The 20,466-nt window shown below is 42.9% G+C and overlaps 3 protein-coding genes across 5 annotated transcripts in view; 1 reads left to right on the top strand and 2 right to left on the bottom strand.

The window, feature by feature from the left end:
* ndst1b (N-deacetylase/N-sulfotransferase (heparan glucosaminyl) 1b) overlaps nucleotides 1–7,147 on the bottom strand; it is a 41,137-nt gene extending 33,990 nt beyond the window's left edge. Inside the window, exons 1-2 of one of the 2 annotated variants that reach the window (XM_018699573.2) lie at nucleotides 6,933–7,147; nucleotides 6,497–6,696 (exon numbers count right to left, since the gene is read on the bottom strand). The gene's annotated coding sequence lies outside the window, so the exon portion shown is untranslated. The remainder of the gene's footprint in view (nucleotides 1–6,496; nucleotides 6,697–6,932) is intronic. The other variant, XM_018699572.2, reaches the window with a different exon arrangement.
* Nucleotides 7,148–9,269: 2,122 nt separating this feature from the next.
* Nucleotides 9,270–14,754, top strand: rbm22 (RNA binding motif protein 22). The gene is made up of 11 exons (XM_018699506.2): nucleotides 9,270–9,385; nucleotides 10,719–10,772; nucleotides 10,878–10,907; nucleotides 11,033–11,165; nucleotides 11,275–11,375; nucleotides 11,954–12,126; nucleotides 12,401–12,601; nucleotides 12,772–12,936; nucleotides 13,347–13,435; nucleotides 13,602–13,730; nucleotides 13,968–14,754. The coding sequence occupies exons 1-11, from the start codon at nucleotides 9,332–9,334 to the stop codon at nucleotides 14,120–14,122; spliced, it is 1,284 nt and encodes a 427-aa protein (XP_018555022.1). The 5' UTR covers nucleotides 9,270–9,331; the 3' UTR covers nucleotides 14,123–14,754.
* On the bottom strand, nucleotides 14,271–19,852 carry LOC108899201 (myozenin-2). Of its 2 annotated transcripts, none has more exons than XM_018699507.2 (6): nucleotides 19,753–19,852; nucleotides 19,205–19,296; nucleotides 18,035–18,198; nucleotides 17,017–17,170; nucleotides 16,204–16,387; nucleotides 14,271–15,341 (listed from the first exon to the last, which is right to left on the bottom strand). In XM_018699507.2, the coding sequence occupies exons 2-6, from the start codon at nucleotides 19,284–19,286 to the stop codon at nucleotides 15,158–15,160; spliced, it is 768 nt and encodes a 255-aa protein (XP_018555023.1). In that variant the 5' UTR covers nucleotides 19,287–19,296; nucleotides 19,753–19,852; the 3' UTR covers nucleotides 14,271–15,157. The 2 variants fall into 2 exon arrangements, with proteins under 2 accessions (XP_018555023.1, XP_018555024.1); XM_018699508.2 differs by having other exon boundaries at nucleotides 17,089–17,170.
* Nucleotides 19,853–20,466: the final 614 nt, after the last annotated feature.

Genomic DNA, 20,466 nt, shown 5'->3' with positions numbered 1-20,466 from the left:
TTATCAGATTCTTGACTCAAACTCTTCCACTGCTCAGTCTCACAGCAGAAGAGGAAAAAAAAAAGGGGGGGGCTCCACCCCGGTCCATTGAGAACCAATGAGCTCTGGTCAAGCTACAGCAGAGAGTTTGGTGCCATTACGGAGAGAAAACAAACATAGACCTCTGGCCAGGCACACACAGCCCAGCCCAGACACCTGTGTCCCATTCACCAAACATATCCGGCCACTTAACACTTCACAGAGGGGGTAGGGTGTTGTTTGTGCTCACAGGCTTGCACATCCCACTATGGTTGCTTTAGTTTAGCTTCTTTACCCAAACAACCTCCGAGCTTCTCTGTATGGACCAAATGCTTGTGGCTGCGGCACGTCCCACTGAGAGCAGCCAGCCGTTACACCACCTGACCGTCACAACTGACCCCGTTTGAAGCTGCACCCACTCTCTGAATAAAACTGCCCAAAAACCTGGCAAAACAAAGCTCATTCATCCTGCTGTCATTTGCAGTCTCCTGCCGTCCTCCTGTCTAGGTGCCCCAGCTGCGTGTGGACTGACCTCCGGGTTGCCAACACCTGTCCTGCACAGACAGGCACAGACAGGGACACACACACACACACACACACACACACACACACACACACACACACTTCTCTACCACCCAGGATGGATGAGAGACAGCAGGCTGGGCAGACACGGCACCGCCTCGGATCAGTGGAGGGGTACACTTGGAGCTGCCAGCAGCTAAACCTCGGGTCGGCACCATTACAATTCTTTCCACCTCAGCAGTTCAAAATGGAGAAGAGGTATGCCATCAGCTGTGGTCAGTTTGTTACGGTGGATTCTCAATGCCTCGATACAATTTAATGAATTGAAATGGAGATGACCCATAGCCCTGGCGATGCACTCATAGTTTCCACCCAAAGATTGGGCTAGATAGCAGGGCTGAGCTGTTTAGATGTAGTGGAGGGTGTTTGCATGCCACAATGCTTTGTTTGCAGTGAAGCCAAATGCACTCGCAGATGGGAGCCGACTGGACACCAGATGACTTGCTGTGGTGTGGTGGCGCGGTCTGCTTTGGGGCTAAGAGACAGAGGACAGAGGGAAAAGAGAAGAGAACAGAGGGCACTGGGCACCAGATGCCCTGCTACAGTTTACTCAGTCCTGTTGTTCTGGTGGGATGCCATAATGATCTGACATGGTCTGCTCTCAAGCATCAGGAACAGTGAACAGAGAGAGCGTGTCAAAGACGTGCCTGTTTTTTATGGTGCTCTGTTGTGTCCTGGATGACAACAGTCTCTTCATCATCACAGGCTAACAAAGAAAAGCTAAAACCTCTAAGTGACCTTGTGTATCAATATCACTGCTGATCATGACATGCGCTGTAAACACAACCTCTAGCTGGTAAACAACAACGTGGGTTTCCTGAAAGCATCATGTCACAGCTGTGATCTTATTTAAGCATCAGGAAGAACAGTCAAACAGAGCAAGCTAAGACAACCGTTACTAAGATAAGGACACCAACCATACACTCAGCTGTCAGTTAATAAATAAGTTCAACTAAAACTAATGCAAAATCTAATAGAACAGCTCAACATGAATTTACAGTCACTCGTAAAAGCTGTTGTGGTGCTCTTGCATTACATAATAATAAAATACAAGACATGTTTTTAATATGTAGTCTGCTGACATTGATATATATTACGAAACAACTTTCAATATTCAAACAGCACCACAAACTGCAGCCTCTAAAAAGACATCAAAGTTGAATCACCAGTTCTCTGAAACCCAACATTACATGTACCTAATAAACTGTTTGATATATATATTGATAGTGTTAACACTGCACATGATATAATAATAATCTGGAATATTTTGCATTATATATGCATGTTAGGCATGCAAGATATTATTCACAATATACAATAAAATGACAGAAATTTTGTTACGTATTGTTTCCTTAAGACTCAAAATATTGCTTATATTATTATCATTACTATTATATGACTACTATAATATTATACTATTATAGAAAGCTTCCAATGTCACTTATACTTAAATTTCATATGTGCAAAAGTGACAAATTTCTACTTTAATACATGTTTCCCAATGATAAACACGCAAACAGCTCACACTTTCCATTTAAGTCTGCTGTATACTATGTATAACAACACTGTATACAACTTGAGGCATGCATGAGTGTGGGTGTATACATATCATTTCTAAAGAAGGTAAGAGCATTTATTCATGGTGCGGCCAGACCCACTCGAGGCCACCAGACAACTGGGTAAACACACACACACACATATACACACCCCTCCCTCCCTCCCTCCCATCCACCTGTCTGCCCTCAAAGCCCATAACAGAAAGCTTTTAGCACCAAGCCATAGGTCCAATGATGTCAGGCTAATGCCTAACATTTCAACAGGCTGAGAGCAACATTTACAAATACGCTGAGAAAACAGCCTTCATTACAGACTTCCTGTTTTCCAATGATAGCACAAAACTTTGACCCCAATACAACATGGTCAAAGTTTCTCTATAAATACTAGTATGTCTCAGTGCAGCACGGAGGCAGCAAACACATGCGTATGTCTCTAACTCGGAGTCTGAAAAAGAGGCTTCTGAATGGCTAAATGGACAAAGGAGGAAAAAAAAATCTAAATCATATCCGATGACTAATAGCACTTATGATGAGGACGGGGTTAGAATATCCTGCCGTGAAGTGGTGCGTTCCCATTACTGCATCTCTTCATCTCTGAAAATGGCTTCATTAACAGACCAGTGCCGAGAGCTCCCTCGCCGAGTGTATGAACGCGCTGTACCCTGAGGGTCTGCTGAAATGGCTAAGGTGAAGTCCATTAACACCCGACAGCTTGTTTTTTGACCACTAAATAAAACAGGGTATTTTTCTATGTCAGCAGTATAAATAGCTTTTAGCTTAGGAGCTGGGGAGCACAAAATTCTGGGGTTGAAAACTCCCACTCCAAGAAGAAAATTAAACCCACAGGTTGGGCTACTGATACTCTATCATCACAGGTGTTGATCTAGACTTTGTAAAACCTCATATGAGGGGAACCTAGAAAACAGCTTCATGTTATAACTTGTCTAGCCAAGCAGGATCTAATGACTTCTTCAGTTATTCATTACTAGTCATTTAAGAACCAATCCTTCTTCAGTATAACTTCCGCTGTGAGCCTAATCAGAGTATAATGGAGTATAATGTACCAAAGACAATTGAAGGTTTTCCTCCCGTGTCGTTCATTGTAACTACAGGATAAGAGTCATCGCCTAAATGCCTAAAATGATGTAAATGTCTGTATCTAAACAGTGGCACGGGGGCGGAGTGGGGAGGTGATAAGTAGAAGAGCTATAAAAACCAGGCTGTCTTCTGCAGGGGGATAAATCCATATCTCACATAACCTGTCCTGCTCTCCTGGCATACTTCCCAATCCCTCAGGCAACCAGAGCCGGCTTCCTCTGAGCCTGTGACATAGCTCTTACTTTCCCAGCACTTATGCTCCAATCATGTGTCACCTGATGAAACGCTACACCCTAGTCACCATTATTCGTCTGGATACAGGAGCCTCTGGAATGTATCGGATTCCTGCCTCGGGGGGTAAGCACCTTGGAAACACGGTCCTACCTCCACCAGCTAGCCTCTCCCACTTTTTCCTTGTGCCCCCACGCCCTCGTTTTCTCTCTCTCTCTCTTCATCTATCTTTCCATTCTGCAAAATTCCACTAGAGGCCTGCTTGATTTACAGTGCCTCACTGCCCATCTAGCATGTGCTCACGTTTTTGACATGCACCTCACAATAGAAGGACATGTGTCGGGCACTGTTTTGCGGCTGTCTGCTGCCTCCTTTATGTCAAAGCCACAGCTGAAGGGTAAACACCACAGTGAACACTATCCTTTGCCCAACCACTGTTGATGCTGGGTCACACTACCCTCCATGCGTAAGAGTGAGGACCAGAGCTCAACCAGAAATTCAAATTACAAAACTATTTTGTATTATAGTGGTACAACTACTCTCAACCTATCTCTCCTCTCCAGAGAGCAACAGTTATGCTGTACAGTACTCAGGACTGTAGTATTGAGTATCTCTGAGTCACTGGCCTGCGTAATTCAGTCTTGGGAATTATGACAGTGGAAAATCATTTCCCTGGGCCAGGGATAGGAGGCCATGGCTAATCGTTCAGTAATCTGATCTGCCTGCATACTGTAGCATTCAGCCGGGCTGCTAGCCTAGCCAGCCAGTCACACATGTGGACACCCCCAGTGCCTGCCAACTATCTGATGGAGGCTAGCACTATTCAAAAACAACTCTCCAGGTTTTCCTGAGGATTACAGATGCTATCGGATCATTTGCTAATACTCGGTTGTGCTGTGCTGTTTGAAATGTATTTACTGCTCCTGCTCTCCAGTACCCTTCACGATAGCACAGCCTAAGCCTAAAAATGCCACAGCCACATTCCAGGCAGAAAAAGGCACCTCAATACAAACTCAATACTTCACAGCTACAATGGTACAATCTGCATCTTGCGCGCTATTCTTGCATATTAATCCAAAAGCCTGACTTAATGAGGAAACATCTGAGTTTGTCTGTCAAACAGCAGGCTATTTTGGGTACACTTCCAATTGTAGATTCCAGTGTCTAGTGGAGCCAGTGGTGTTGTAGTAGTATATGAATAAGACAAACCATAGGGAGCAGTACTGGGGCACAAAGCGGTGCTTATACCCAGCAGAGAGAGGGTTGGGGAGGGGGGGGGGGCTTGAATTTTGGAAAGATGCCTGGCTTCAGCCCCACTCTAAAGAGAGGTCTGCCCCCCACACACTGAGTGTGGCTACAAGGGGCACTGACATGGAAAAATACAAGAGCTGGCATGTTGTTGGGCACTGCAGTTCCCCTACAGTTACCTTGTGTAGCATTAACTGTGATGGTATAGTTACTGCAGGACAATTAAACTTACATCCTCCTCTGTGTGGAGATAAGTAGTAATAAAGCAGTGATTGACAACAAACAACGCTCTCCTCACTGTTCCCCATTCAAGACTAAAATCTAAAATGATAAATTTTCCACGATCATGTCTCAGTCTGATAAACGGCAAAACACTGCTTGGTAACGTGATCTGTCATATACTGCCGCGCCTACGGTATTTTATCAGCCTCCATGTGTAGGCATTGTAACCCAGACGCAGTATTTCACAGGCATATCTAAGTGAAGAGATGCTGATATATGATCAAATGGCTGCGGCAGCAGTGGCAGCCTTCATCAACTGAAAGCGCTAGATCACAGCATGTTTGGCAGCCAGTGGGAGCAGTCAGATGGAGGGTTAGAACAACCAGACAAACAGTTGGCACGGATAAATAGAACTTAAGATTCAGCTCTCCACAAATTTGACAAACAAATGACAGCAACCACACTCTTTTTTTTATATCTAATCTGCAAATGGAATAAGCCCTACATTTTTTTTAATGCAGGGTGGAACATGTGATAAACAACACATGGCTTGGAAGCAGCAAAAATATGAAGCACTGGTGAAATAAATCTCTTGATACATAAAACCAGAAGGACAGCACTTTTCAGCTACAAGAACGTCTTCTGCAGCTGAGGCTGAATGCAGGGAAAGTCCTTATGACTTTGCCAAACACATTCTGAGTGTGAGTCATTCTCCTCTTAGTAATCTCTTACTCAGATAGGTGCACGCTTGCACGCGTGTACACCCCAAGGCAACAGATTTCAGGGCAGGTCTGGACTGCCACTTTTTTTTCTACAGACCAAGTCAAGTGTTTATAACATTTAATAGATGAAGCTATCTTGCTGGAGACAGACATTTGCTCTGATCACACATCACAAAGCAGCCTCACACAGTAAAGATCTTATTGAAGTAAGAGCACGACTGGTGCATTGTGCAACAGCCATCAAGCCACATGTAAACAACATATTTAAGCTATTAAAACTGAATCAGACGGTGCCTCCCAAACTGTCCTACTTTCGGGAATATTCAAATTGGAGAATGATATTGCAAAATCAGCATTATCTTTTTTTTGTTTTGGGGGCTTCTAAATAGTTTTAAAATCTTACTGAGAACTATTTGAGACAATCAGCTTGCAGAGGATTCCTACATAAATAATCTGATGAATCATCTGTCATAAGACTGCATGTCATCACTGATGATTATTAACTCAAGTTCTCCGAAATCATCTGGACAAATTAAGTCATGTTAAGGTGATCGCTGCATTCCCGTGGTGATCTTTTGTCCACCTCTGTCATGTGCACTGCTGTTAGATTAGGTGGCAGACAGTCGTATCGACCTTTAATTATAACTTGCACGGAAAATCGTTTGGCCTCATCATAGCAAAAAGACACCGTGGAGTAACACTTGCAGGCAAATTGCTACATTGTTGCCGATTTGTCAAAGCTAACTTAGGGCGAGCATTAGATAATACTCCACACATCACAGCTGCTACAAAGTTACACAAACAAGTTGTCGCTGGTACCGGGGCTGCGTTACGGGATCCGGGCTGGATAAAGGAATTCCGATGTTAAACCACAGAGCAGGGCAGCCGGACGCGGCTCTGTCTCCCCCTCCTCCTCGAGCACAAACTTCGACATGACCCGCTTCAACAATAACGTTAGCCTCCCCTCTCCGCTGCCATACGGACGAGCCGAAAGCTGCACCGAGCCTCCGCTATATCGTCTGGGTTTAATGTTTCCAGCCACAAACGAGAGGAGAGAGAGAGAGAGAGAGAGAGAGAGAGGGAGAGTCAGGCCGAAAAAACTGGCCTCATTCTCCGTCTGCGCCAGACAACGTTCACTAGCCTGGCCTGGGAGACCGAGCGGCGGGGCTGCTCTCGGTCGTGTTACCAAAACGTGCGGGAGGGGGAAAAACACATATATGCCGCGACGAGACTTGCATTGTGTCGATGTACTCACCTCCTTCTAAGTCTAGGTGGATCTGGGACAACACGGAGCGGTCGGGTTGAATGCGGGATTGAAGCACGCTGGGCGCATGTCGTCGTCGTCGTCTCGGGTTTGCTGTCGGCCGTGATGTGTAAGCGGCAGAGCGGACTCGACTGGGAGAAATCGGGAAATCTGAGAATGCCCCTCTCTTTCTGCAGCTCCGTGAGCCGGCAGTGGCCCATAACTGTCGACAGGAGGCGCCAGCACAGCACTTTTTTTTTCTCACTCTCTCTCTGTGTTATGCGCATACATGCATACTACCAACAACTCCTCAAAGAAATCACTGTGCGATCATATTTCTACAGGGGCTTATCTGCATCCGAGCTCTTCAGTAGTGAGATTATGGCTTTGTTGTGCTGTGTGTTATTACTCTGAATTTAATTGCGCGGCGATACAAGGATTATTCTGAAAGTTTTTATGATTCCTGTTTCTAAGAAACAGAAACTTGGGGATGTAGTCGTGATGATTTTGATTACTCATCACATCATGCAGATTACACAATGTGAGCCCTTGCAAAATGTATTATGCATAACCAGTTTCGCATCAGTGGGTTTATAAATTAAATATGTTTCCCCAATGTTCCTATAAGTATTATGACTCATAGTACCCAGTCATAGTGGCTTTATAGTACTCATGCAAATCCTCCAGTTTCCTCTGACAGTATAGACTACAGATTTACAGGATATTTTAATTTATCTTTTGAGGTTATATCTCTGAATGATAATATTTATATTTATATAATATTTATGGTGCAACACATATCTTAGAAAGTATTAGGCTGATGGAATAATAAAAAACAAGTATACAGGACATAAGCGCTCATGAAAACGCCATGAGCCAATTGGAGCGTACAATATAACATAGTCAGCACCATCAATGCCACTGTAAGAGTACCATTTCTTTGAATGGAGCTCTGAAACGTGGAGCAGCTGTGATGTAGTAGTACACCTACATGTCCCCTGACCTTGTGACTCATGAGGTTGGTGATTTTGATTACGGAGGGGCTAAATCCAAGACAAAGCCGTCCTTCAAAACAGCTTTGGCTGTCTCATCCACATCACATGATAGAGGAGACAGGGTCACACGACTCGTTAAGACAAAGAAGGCAATGCCCAGAAGGTTTACTTTGGTGTCCCACTAAACACGGGGTAAAACGTGGACTGTGACTGCAAGGGAAACATGAGGAGGAGGAGGAGGCCAGTGGAGATTTCAGTTCAACCCTTTGTCACAGAAATATGATCACAGGAGCAACTGTTGATCAATTATCAGTGTCACCCAGCTGATGCGGACAATGCAACTAATTATACCTTCAAGTCACTGCATCTGACTCAGACAACAAAAGCAACAGAAGAGAACAGAGATGTTTTTTTCACATGGGAGTAGTCTATAGTCTAAAAGTACAGCAGACTTCCCTTTCTGACCTCTTGAATTGCAGCCGCACTATGAAAGAGTTGCCAGCTCTTCAGGCCTCTGTCTAATCCCTGCCCTTTGACTCCACAGCCCTACCCTGACCTTAAGTAAACATTAGAGTCTTAGTGCCCATCCGTAATCTCAAACATCCTTTGCCTCACTAATTGGAGTTTCACACAGGAAAGACACCCTGACCTGAATCCAAACAGGTGGATAGATAAACTGTAAGTGGACTACACAATTGGCTTATGCAAGCTCACACACACCAGCCAGTCCGTCTCTCTCTCTCTCTCTCTCTTTCTTTCTCATACACACACACAAGCACTCACATCCTTTACCCAAGTAAAAGTTACACTACCACAATTTAATACAACTAACAGTCCTGCATCACAATCTTATTTCAAATTAATCTGAGTTCAAATTAAGCAAAGCAATAAACCTAAAACTACTCAGTATGCAGAATGACCCTTCTTCATAGATAATAACAGAAAATATATGATTATTATTAATGATGCATTCAGCTTTAATGTTTTCCATATTGCTAATTGTCAAATCAGATGATTTTGGAGAGATCATGCACTGTTTACTGAAAAATGCATTGTATAAGATGATTGTATGCTTTGTATGTAAAATCTGAATCTGTAAAGTCACACAGAAGTGATGCCAAATAAATGTGGAATAAAATAAGGTGGAGTAGAAATATAAAGTATCAATGGTACTGCAGTAATTGAAAATAGTGCCTCAGTGCATACAGTCACACACTAAGCTGCAGGTGACGAATTACTTGTGGTATAAAGTCAATGTTGCAACTTATTTCCCCGTATTTCTTTTTCTTAATTAGGTTATAGTATAAACGCGGTTTAATGTTGAAATAGGGCGACACCCTAAGGTGAAAACGTGGCTCTCTGGCGCGGTGCATTGTGGACTGGGTTGTTTGGCCCTGTTGGCTCACATTCAGCAAAATGGCGACGTCCCTAGGATCCAACACCTACAATAGACAGAACTGGGAAGACGCGGTACGTTTAATCGATAATTCATTGTACAGCACTGAGAGAATGACAAAAACACAATAATTTCCAGTTACATTTCGGGGATTAACATGATCGTTAAACTGTCTGCACGCCACTAACATAAGCAGGTTTGCTTGGTAGCTTGTTAGCCTTCCGTTAGCTACTAGTAGAAGCGTGGCTGCTACCTCGGTAGCATGTCGGTGTTAGCCATGGTGTTAACGTTTATTCATAATAAATATTAACATATCCTCTGGACCCCGCAGCGTTGAGCTACAGATGTTGCTCAACGCATCTAAATCTGGGCTCAAATTAAACTAACTCTGTCACTTAAAATTAAACGTCAATTATGCTAAAGTTGGCTATCGTAGCTAACCCAGGCTAGCACTAGCAGGCTAACAATAATAAAACGAAGTTGCTTCAAGTAATCCGGTAATATGTGAAACTCATAACTGGTACACGAAGAACCGAATCAGTCCAACACACCAACATGTCACGGTCTGTTGTTTGGGATTTGTTTTTGACAGTATTAACCGCATCATACCGATACAAACGTAGTTTAGCAGGAGCTTAGAATAAAGAACCAATCCCGCTTTTTTACGGATAAATTTTAACTTTACCCTCTGTCTTCCTACTTATGGACATATCAGAAGAACTGTGCTGTTAGTGTTATAAGAAGCTCACAGTTGTACACAGAGATGTTAACTTAATACTCGAGTTACTGTTTGTCAGTCATCTTTCGGGCAAATCAGTTATTGTGATGGAAAACTAACAAACCTAGCATTTTAGCTAAGTTAAGGTTATTTCATAGCCACCAAATGTTACTTTTCAGGATGCTATTTATGCCTCAAGCAACTGTACTTTTGAACCACTTCAAGATGTAACTGGTCCTACTATATAAGGCAACAAGACAGTTTCCTCTCCTGAGCCTTGACACAACAGGGCCTTTAGCCAATGTTGATTTTATCTAGACACCAGAATATAAACTTTGCAACCCTAGACTATGTAGTTGACGTTTGTGCCACAAGAGCTGCTTATATTTAGGTGTTTGGCTGATGCTGTCAGCAGGATGGATTAAGGCAAGGTCATTTTCAGCAGCTAGCACTTAGCTAGCACTGACTGAAACAGCATCCTTCAACAGATGGCAAAGTAGGAGCAAGCAAGTCCCATTGCACTCCCTGTTTTCTCACATGTAACCTAGATACCCACAGTAGAAAGTGAAACACAGATTGTAGGCCAAGTTAATGCTTCAGAAGCCTAAATCAGTGACTTGTATGATACATAACAGATATGGTGCTTCTTTGTGATACTAAATGAACATCTGTTTTCTTTTGTCTTCCAGGATTTTCCAATTCTGTGTCAGACATGTTTAGGAGAAAATCCTTACATCCGTATGGTGAGTGAGCATTACTGTCATTGTGATGAATGGGAGGTGAATATGTTGTATTGTTGATTCCAATAGGTATGCAGATTTTAAAGTTGTTCATGCTTTGCATTACAGACCAAGGAGAAGTATGGGAAAGAATGCAAGGTATGTTTTCTATTAACACTTCAAATCATGGTTATGCAGCATACAACATAGTTAAGTTTAAGATTGAAACACTGTGTTCCCTGTGAGAATATTTATACACGCGTTTTTTGTTCTTTGTGTATCAGATCTGTGCTCGGCCCTTTACTGTATTCCGGTGGTGTCCAGGAACACGGATGCGTTTCAAGAAGACAGAGGTCTGTCAGACCTGCAGTAAAATGAAAAATGTTTGTCAGACATGTCTACTGGACCTGGAGTATGGTGAGTCCTTGTAACCTGTAAATGTAATTTGGTCTGCATACATTTACAGTTTACTGAAGCATAGAGCTATGTGAGTTAAAACCTTTTCTTGTTTTTTGTGTTTTTACAGGTTTGCCTATCCAGGTCCGAGACACTGGGCTTGCTATCAAAGATGAGGTTCCTAAGTCAGATGTGAACAAAGAGTACTACACACAGAATATGGAGAGAGAGGTATAGCTGCAGCCTGATGCTGGCAACACATTTATTGTCCATTTATAGTAATTTCTGTACAGCTACAACAGCTAACATTAGTTTTAGGGTTGTCCTGAGTACTTTTCTTTGACCCTAGTCTAGAGAAACAGAAACACAATAAAAACTGGTCCAGTTTTACCATAGTGGTCCAAAAACAGGTCCAGTTTTTATTGTGATTATTTTTTCCACGCTGTATATCTTAAAGTATTTGGCTGCCAGTGTACTTACATTTAAAGGAGTAATGTAGATATGTCTGATGTGAATATTATTGCATTAAGGAAATATTACCAGCTTCACAGTTTTCTTTTATGAGTTTTACACAGTAGTTTAAATTGTGCTCAGAGAGGTGTTACTGCGAATAGTCATGGCAGCAAGATTTGATTAGAGTTTATTTAGCTTAGTCTATTTTTCACAATGAATAAAATACTGGAAGTATTTGCAGATTTTAGCCATCAATATCACTGACAAAATGGGACGTCCCTAACTTAAATTTCTTTCTAAATTTGGGTTTGCCTGTCATTGATCCCTTGTGTCTGTTTGGACCTCTGTGTTTTCAGATAGCTAATTCTGATGGCTCACGGCCGGTGGGCCAGCTAGGAAAGGCCACCAGCTCTAGTGATATGTTGCTGAAACTGGCACGTACAACACCATATTACAAGAGGAATCGGCCGCACATCTGCTCCTTCTGGGTGAAGGGAGAGTGTAAGAGAGGAGAGGAATGTCCCTACAGGTGAGTAACATTACATGAAACAGGCAACAGTTTCTGTGGCGTAGGTTTCAAGCTTGGTGCTGTTGGTTCAATGGTACAAAGTGGAGCTAGTGGTTTCTTATCTTGGTTTATCTTTTATTTATGAATTTTTCATTTATTTTTTGAGTACTTACTACTATAGGCAACATAGATATCATTGTGTTCTTACTGGTTTGTTTGACTATAATTTCCCTATACTTATTGCAGTTGTTGTACTGTCAGCATTTTCTCATTGTGCTTCTGCTTTTTCACACAGGCACGAGAAGCCCACAGATCCTGATGACCCCCTGGCTGACCAGAACATAAAGGACCGTTACTATGGCATCAATGATCCAGTGGCTGACAAGCTGCTGAAGCGAGCTTCAACTATGCCCCGACTGGACCCACCAGAGGACAAGACCATCACCACCCTCTACATAGGGGGTTTGGGAGATACTGTCACGGATGGAGATCTCAAGTAAGGATTTCGATTTCATAAAAAGCTCTTGCACAACTACCTGTTGTCATTGAGAATGAGCTTTACTTATTTTCTGGATTATAATAAAAGTGTTGTTGACTGTTGTTACAATTTTAACCTTTTATATCCAGTGGTTTGGTTGTATTAAACATTAATCTTGGTTATTGCAGGAGTCACTTTTACCAGTTTGGTGAGATTCGCACCATTACCATAGTCCAGAGGCAGCAGTGTGCCTTCATCCAGTTTGCCACACGGCAGTCAGCTGAAATGGCTGCTGAGAAGTCCTTCAATAAACTGATCATTAATGGAAGGAGGCTCACTGTCAAGTGGGGAAGGTAAGAAGTTGATCAAGAAAGTAAAAATTAAGCATTAACCTGACCTCCCGACACTGAATCCATTAACAGTAGCTAATGCAGCTGTGCATTGTGTGGATGCAACCAAAAAAGCTCCACCTGCCATCTGTTACAATTTCTTAACCCCCCATACAGCCCCACCAAGAAAAGCCATTTGGGAGGAAAGTTGAAGACTTAAAGTGATAATGTGCTCATTAACACCAGGTAGAGCCCAGAGAGCATGTGTGTTTGAGATTAACACCTTGAAATAATTCAAATAATAGTAAACTGAAAGTTGTGCAGGTAATTGTAAAGAACTGCCAAGAGATTCTTGACATGTTCTGTTCTGGACACATTTCTGCTGCTGCACTAAATGCAGTAACAAAACTGACTGCATGGTTTGTCTTTTTAAGGTCTCAGGCAGCAAGAGGAAAGGAGGGCGTCAAAGATGGTGTCAGTGAGATGGGTACCAGACTTGATCCTGTACCTGGACTGCCTGGAGGTGAGTCTGAAACGTGTAAATGTGTGTGTAATGACATAGTCATGTGAGATCTAAAGTACCATTTAAAATCTAATGTCGTTTGATTGTAATGCTGGGATCGTGAAACATATTTTTGTGTCTTGTGTCTTTACTCATTTCTCTAACTGTGTTTCTCTTTGTGCTTTAGCTCTTCCTCCACCACCAGCTTTAGATGAAGAGGCTCCTGCAAACTACTTTAACCTGGATCCTAGCACCTCTCCTGCTGTCATGAACATCGCTCTGCCCCCGCCCCCAGGCATTAACCCACCTCCACCAGGTAAAATCATAACCATGGTCTCACATATGCAGCTTACATCATGTATGTAGTAAAATATGATATACATCAATTATAAAATAGCTACTTAATCCCATTAACTTTGGTATCTGTTGCTGCTGTTTTTCTTCATTTACATTTTACAAATCTGCAGAGATTAAATGTGTAAATGATTGGAACACATTGAAAAAAGGCAGGTGACTAATACTGTACTCTCTCTCTTTTCATCTGCTCATTCAGGTTTCGGCCCTCCAATGTTTCACCCCATGGGTCCCATGGCTCCACCTATGCCCCCTCCAATGAGCATGAGACCTCCTGGTCAAATCCACTACCCCTCCCAGGATCCCCAGCGCATGGGTGCCCATGCTGCACATGGCTCACGCCATGGTGATTAGCTGCTATAGGGAAATAATACTGTGATTTGGTGTCATTCTTTTCCTCAAGTCAGACCTGGTCAGGTGCTTTCACTTCAGATGCTGTCAGTGGGCCTGAAACCTGCAGACTACTTCTGGGAGAAATAACACTGCATAGAAAAAAAGACAGTTATTGCTTAGACGATAAGATTTGATTTATTATTCCACCTGCAGTGCAAATGAATGAACTGAAGGAGCGCCATCTGTGTCTGGAGAGACAACAACCAGGATCTCACCAGATGACTTTGTCACTACTCGCAGTTAAAAAGTACCAGAACAGCATCTAAACAGTGGAACTTAACAAAGTAGAAGACTTCAGACACAAAGAGTACTGACCAGGATCAGGGTCATTTGGTTTTAAAGGGCTCCTGTGGTCAGAGCCATTGTACATATAAAAATGTATACTTTACGTTCAACCTGTATTTGTAACATCGTGCAAAGTATCACATGGAGTTGAATTCTGAGCAGCATTTTTAAACCTATTAATTTTGACTTTTTTTTTTTTTTAATTTGCCACAATCTTAAAATTCCACAACATAAAGACTTAGTTATTGTAAGGTTTCTTTGTATGTTGTTTTCACTTGTCATTAAAATGACTAAATTTTGTCATTGATCATCTCAGAATATTCACCATTATTTATATAACAATTTACTGTTGTGTGTGTTGTCTGGCTAGTGGAGAAAAAGTAAAGCCACAGTGTAAAAGGATGAATTGAGAGAGTGAAAAGAGGGGAGCCAGGTATTGAGACATTGACTTTGAGTGAAGAAAATAAATAAAATGGGTTGTACTGATCAGCCTGTGGCAGCTTTGCCCCTGGACTCAACTGTGGTACATAACTGATTCCAGCATCCAGAGTTTGCCTCAGCTGGTCAAACCACTCAGCAGTAGCAATTTTCTATATCATGCAGGAGTGTCGGCCCCCCTCCCCCACAGCACCCGCTGACTAACGGGGGATAATCTTTGGAAGAGGAGAGGAGGTCAGCGCTTTAGTCTTTAGCTTATGAGCCCTTTTTTCTTTATAGTTCATTCGATTCAGGGCTGTATTCAGCTCCCCATCCCTTGGGTGCTCTGTTAAAGTTGGGTCGGTGACACATGCGGTCCGGAGCGATGCTGGGCAGTTTCTGGGATTCCAGTGCCTCAAACCCAATCACTGGTATCACCCTCTTGCTGGCCATACCTCCCCCAAATGGCATGGGAGATCTGAGAGACAGAGAAAGAGTCCTTACTAAGCAGGCTAAGTGCATTGTGTTTAATGTTACTGGCAAAACATTACCCTAAGTATCATGTGGCTCACACGTCAATCCATAAAGGGAGGTGGGGGCTTTTAGATGATAAATGATACCCAGCCTGGTCATCTCTCTGATTTTAACTGAAGGTCCTGTTAACAGGGGAAAACCCACCAGGGATTCAGGGTGAAATTGGGTGTGAGGTGAACTCAACCTCTTCCACTTCTGCTCTGACCATTAGTTGAGTTCAGATTTAATTACCATTTCACAATTTCATGATAATCTTAACTGTGTAAACAGATCCCTCCACTGGAGGGGTCTAGTTCCAGACTGGCTGGCAGAAACCATATGATTGACAGCCTTAATTGAGTAAAGTCTGAGTTTGTCTTTCATATGAGCTCCCATTTCTCCATCTGCCCAAGCTTAACCTTTGTTCTGCCTCGTTGGTGTGATGGAGTTCCTTGTGTGCCATGAGAAAGGTGATTCCCTTTCGTGCGCAATATGTCTTGTGAGTAGGGGAGGGCATTAATAGCTCCCCCCCCAGACCCACATCAGTGGATCATCTTTCTTTGAAGAGCCAGGGTTCAAAATAGCCATCACGTAGCCGCACACCAAGGTGCGAGCCAGAGAGTGGATTGATTTTCAAACTGTGGAAACATGGAGTAGAGCCAAGGGAAGAGACTGTGGTGATGGATAACATGGTTAGGTCATCTGTGGGTCTATTTGAAGATGGGTGGGTCTCAACGCCTGTCCTTCCAACTGAACGAGGTATAACGGTTTGTGATTTATTTGGAGTAGTGACTGGTAGAGCAGATGGGGTGGAAAGGCAGATTTACCTGTTGAAGCACCTGTAGTTGGCAGGCTGTAGCCTTTGTGGGAGCTGGGGCAGCTGGGTATTGAGGGCATTCAGGAGCTCCTCGTTTTTTCCCAAAGCTTCCCTCCATGGGGAGCAGTAGGATTTGGGGATTACTGTTGTGTTGAACTTCTCATGAGGAATTTCCTTCAGAGGGCCAGAATATCCTGACAGAAACAAAAATCTAATGTCAGTGGGCAAAAATTAGTGAAGTGTGTCACTTAAACTTTGAGTAAGTTTATGTTTTAAATTCAAAGTAAGCAAAAGAAGGCCTCCTGTGTTGAGAAAAATGGATAATCCTTAGATTTTGAAACTAATTACAAAACCCATTAGATTACTACAAAAAAAGCAAGCCCTAACAAAGCACAAACAGATCTAATATACATATAAATCACTTTGATGTCACTCCTGTCAACAATAGGAACTACAGTAATTAGATCTCAGTGTGAATCCCTGATAATAAACAGAGCTTAGTGCGCTGTCAGTCAGACTGTAAGCAGTGCCTTCTGTCAGACCAAATACACAACAGCATTCAGCAAAGTTGCTCAAAGATAATTGCTCTCTACAAAACTGCCAACTCTCCTGTCACTGATAATAATAAAACTAATTTATTTGCTCAACAGATTTGAAAGGTGAATACTAGCAGTTCAAAGAAGATGACACAGCGTCCATGCATTGCTCAAGCGCTGGCTGTGTCCAGGCACTAGCACTGCTCAATAAGCAATGTGGTGGACTAGTCCTATGGCTTGTGACACTCTTGCAGCAATCCCTTCATCGCCGTGTTGTTACCATTTACCTGGAGCGAGGACGTCAGGACTGCCCTTCTTTGCTACAGTCTTCTGTAGGTTCATGACCAGGCTATGCTTACCAGGGATGGAGAAAGACTGGTTCTCTTTTCCTCCCTGTGGCTCTGGGATGATTTGCTGAGGAGGAATGGCCTCGAGATGGACCTGAAGGAGCAAAGTCAGGTTTCTGTGAATTTGATTTATTTACTCCACAAATACTGTAATGCTCTTTATTAAAGGAGCACTCCACCAATTTCACACGTGAAGTTCAGTTTACTTTTCAGGAGGAGTACTACTCAGCCTATGTAAATAGTTGTATAATGTCTTCCGTTGCTCTCGGGGGAGCTTTCCAGTGTTATATATATATAAATATATAAATAAGTCTGATGGCTTCAGGGTTTTCTCAGCTTGAGTTTGAGACTTTTTTCAGAGAGCCTGCATTAGAAACTGGAGGCATGGAATTTGAAACAAGTGGGCATTTAGAAGGCAGGAGATCTAAGGTAAGGTAAAAGATGCCATTGAAGTGCATTATGGGAAGTCAAGGACTCAGCCAAAACTAAAGACTAAAGGTCAGGATTTCTCCATGGCTCTACTATTTTTGTCTAGTCTTTTTACATTTTGTCTCCTGTGAATTTGATGAAATTATTAGAATATCCCTTAGCATCTCTTACAGGGGACGTTATTTGTAATTGATATTCCTGTCTGCTTTAACCGTATTTCTGTTAATATGCGACTCATTCATTTAACGGGGAAACTTCACAACTCTACAACTCGCTCCATTTTGCAGACACTCTTACTGTGATAAAATGTTTAATCTCTGCTACTGTGCTCAAGAGAAATGAGACTGCACAAAGGCCAGTGAAGAGTCAGACTTCACTGGCTATTAATTATAATTCTTTGATTCATCCAGCTGATCAAGAGCCTTATTAGGCCTGAACTACATGACAGAAACACAGGTTCATAATTTTGTGCACTTAGTTGAGTCAATGTGAGTCATCGTGTGTCATTTGCCGTCTGCCGATTCCTTACATTACTGGTGTTGTAAGCACTGTTGGCAGGGTTCTCCAGGGTGAACCTCTCGGCCCTCTTCTGTCTCTCCTGAAACATGCGAGAGCCTCGATTAGAGGGAAGATTCAGCTCCTCCATCATCACATCCTTGGGAACACTGATCTTCTTGCCCAGGTTCAGACCCCCTGGCACAACATGACAGACAAATGGAGGTGCTTTAATAAGTGATTACACTTAACATCCCTGTACATTTTCTAAAACGGCAGTGTCAGAGCGGATAAGTCCATTTGCCCCAGGTTCTTGTGTTGGTTAGGTGACTCTAACCATGCATAAATACATTATGACATTTAGTTGTGAGTGCAAAGGAAATGACAGTAGCAACTTCAAGACATTTGGAAAGAGAGGGAAAGTAACACAGACTAATAAGGACCTTTGGCGAATCATAATGTCTCCTCTGATCTTCTTGTTTCTGTCAACTTTAAACAGCTGAGGGGGATTGATATGAAAAAGCCAAACCGTGTGCAGCATCACTAAGTTGGTATCCACGCAGCTTTTGCTCAGGGTCTCTTCTCGTGTTATATCATGGCACAGCGGAGGGTCTGAAATAGCCTCGAGATGATGTCAAGAGGTGTGTAATGTTTGTTGTAGACCAGGGTTGCATGGGTAACTGGGCATATAAATAGGATCTTTGGATGAAAGACTAATGTAAGAGCAGAGGGCCTTCTTTCTCACACATGATAAGTGTTAGGAGAAGTCCGGGCATATGCCACCCTTGAGGAGCTTCCTTTGATCGGCTTGCGTAAAATTCGGTGGTGGGAGTCACATTTTGCTGAGTTTAAGGGACTCAGTTTCAAAGCCTAGCTGGCGGACAGCGCTGGAAAACAAACAGGGCGACTGGGATGGTCCCTGCTGGAATGTTTGAAGAATTTCAACAACACACTGGCACTCCTGGGATTTGGGTGCACCACACTCCATGTGTCCCCAGGCAGCGGGCTAACGCACTTTGATGTTTGGCTCAGTTACATCTGACAGCCCCAGCTGTGATCACACACTATGGCATTTGTTGACGTAATATGTAAACTAATATGTGCATCAGTGTACCTCTAAATATTATGCATACACATGTCAGTTCTCTGTCCCAATGCCATGACACAGACTGCACCAAAACCAATGCATCTACAGTACACTCACCTCCTTTGGCCTCCTTAGACAGAGCCTTAGCTTGCAACATCCTCTGTTTAGTCAAGTCACTTAGGCTGGACTGCATCATCATGGTCGTTTTTCTGGGATGGGCACACACGTTGTCATAATTATAAGGATTTATCTGAATTGTAGTTTTTGTCACGACACTGCTTCCTATAACTTTTGGATTGGATTACAAACAATAGAAAAATACTCCTATAGGTTTCCTCTAAACCTCAAGTCCTCAGTTATATGTTATAGTTATAAGTTATAAGTTTTATTAAGGGCACCTTCATTTTGTTAAGTGAGTGTAACAACACTACTCCACAACTCCAGCCAAGTGTTTTGTCCAAGCAATGTGTTTGCTTATTTTCATGAAATCTCTATAATTAGAATACTTTTTTATTACTTTATTACTGATTATAGAAGTTCCCAATTTACAGTTCATTAATGGATCTAATGGCTTCCACACCTAACACTCCTCTTAATCAGACTGTAAGCAGTGCCTTGTTTCGATCACAGCCTTAGGCCTGTGCTCCCCTCACCTCAGTCCTTACCTGTGTCTCCTGTCTGCCTGTACGTCGGGTGTTGGAGTCGGTCTGTGTGCTTGTGTGGTCGATCCCGCGCTGGAACTGGGATACTTCCACGCTCCACTCTGACACTCCTCGGCAGGGAAGGAACATTATGTATAAGACTCATCCCAGGATGCCTCCGGTGCTTACCTCACTCAGTTTATTTTAGCAGAGGGGCAAGAGAGTGAAGATGGATGGAGGGAGTGTTTTGGAGGGGGTGGGTGGTATAAAAGGGGCGATCAAGGGGAAGGGGCAAGTATAAAGATTTACATCCTGACCTCAAGCCTCTTTGATAATAAAAATCTGATCCTCTCTCTCTGTGTGTGTGTGTGTGTGTGTATGTGTGCATCATGACAGCTGCTGTCCAGATAGTGACAGCTATATGAGAGGCCGGGCATCTAACCTCTCCACTACAAACATAGACACACAAACACAATTTCTATTTTCTCTCTTTCTTTTCTTTCTTCTGTGAAGCCCTTGGAGTTGCTGTGCTATATATTAGTTGCTTCCGGACACATCCACCATGTGTTTCCCACACACAGACAGTTTTACAGGAGAAGCTGTAAAATTGATGGGGTCGCTGCAACCAGAGGTTGTGATTCCCTGTTCCAGTTTGCAGTCGAAGGTTAATCTCTAAGGCAGTTTGCTCTTCCATTTTTGATGGTGCGAGACCCTTTGACGTCCTTTTCTTTCACACTG

This window comes from Lates calcarifer, linkage group LG8 (genome assembly GCF_001640805.2).
Source record: "Lates calcarifer isolate ASB-BC8 linkage group LG8, TLL_Latcal_v3, whole genome shotgun sequence".
Taxonomy (NCBI): domain Eukaryota; kingdom Metazoa; phylum Chordata; class Actinopteri; family Centropomidae; genus Lates; species Lates calcarifer.
Note: the sequence above shows the minus strand (reverse complement) of the source record. Positions and strands in the feature narration are given on the sequence as shown.

What these genes read in the sequence shown, in the direction of transcription:
- rbm22 (XM_018699506.2), top strand. Translation starts at nt 9,332, where the DNA reads ATGGCGACGTCCCTAGGATCCAACACCTACAATAGACAGAACTGGGAA. An exon ending in AGTATGGGAAAGAATGCAAG is followed by an intron (nt 10,908 to 11,032) that starts GTATGTTTTCTA and finishes TTTGTGTATCAG; the next exon opens with ATCTGTGCTCGGCCCTTTAC. An exon ending in GGAGAGGAATGTCCCTACAG is followed by an intron (nt 12,127 to 12,400) that starts GTGAGTAACATT and finishes TTTTTCACACAG; the next exon opens with GCACGAGAAGCCCACAGATC.
- LOC108899201 (XM_018699507.2), bottom strand. Translation starts at nt 19,286, where the DNA reads ATGATGATGCAGTCCAGCCTAAGTGACTTGACTAAACAGAGGATGTTG. An exon ending in GTCTAAGGAGGCCAAAGGAG is followed by an intron (nt 18,199 to 19,204) that starts GTGAGTGTACTG and finishes ATGTTGTGCCAG; the next exon opens with GGGGTCTGAACCTGGGCAAG. An exon ending in GTGCTTACAACACCAGTAAT is followed by an intron (nt 17,171 to 18,034) that starts GTAAGGAATCGG and finishes TTGCTCCTTCAG; the next exon opens with GTCCATCTCGAGGCCATTCC.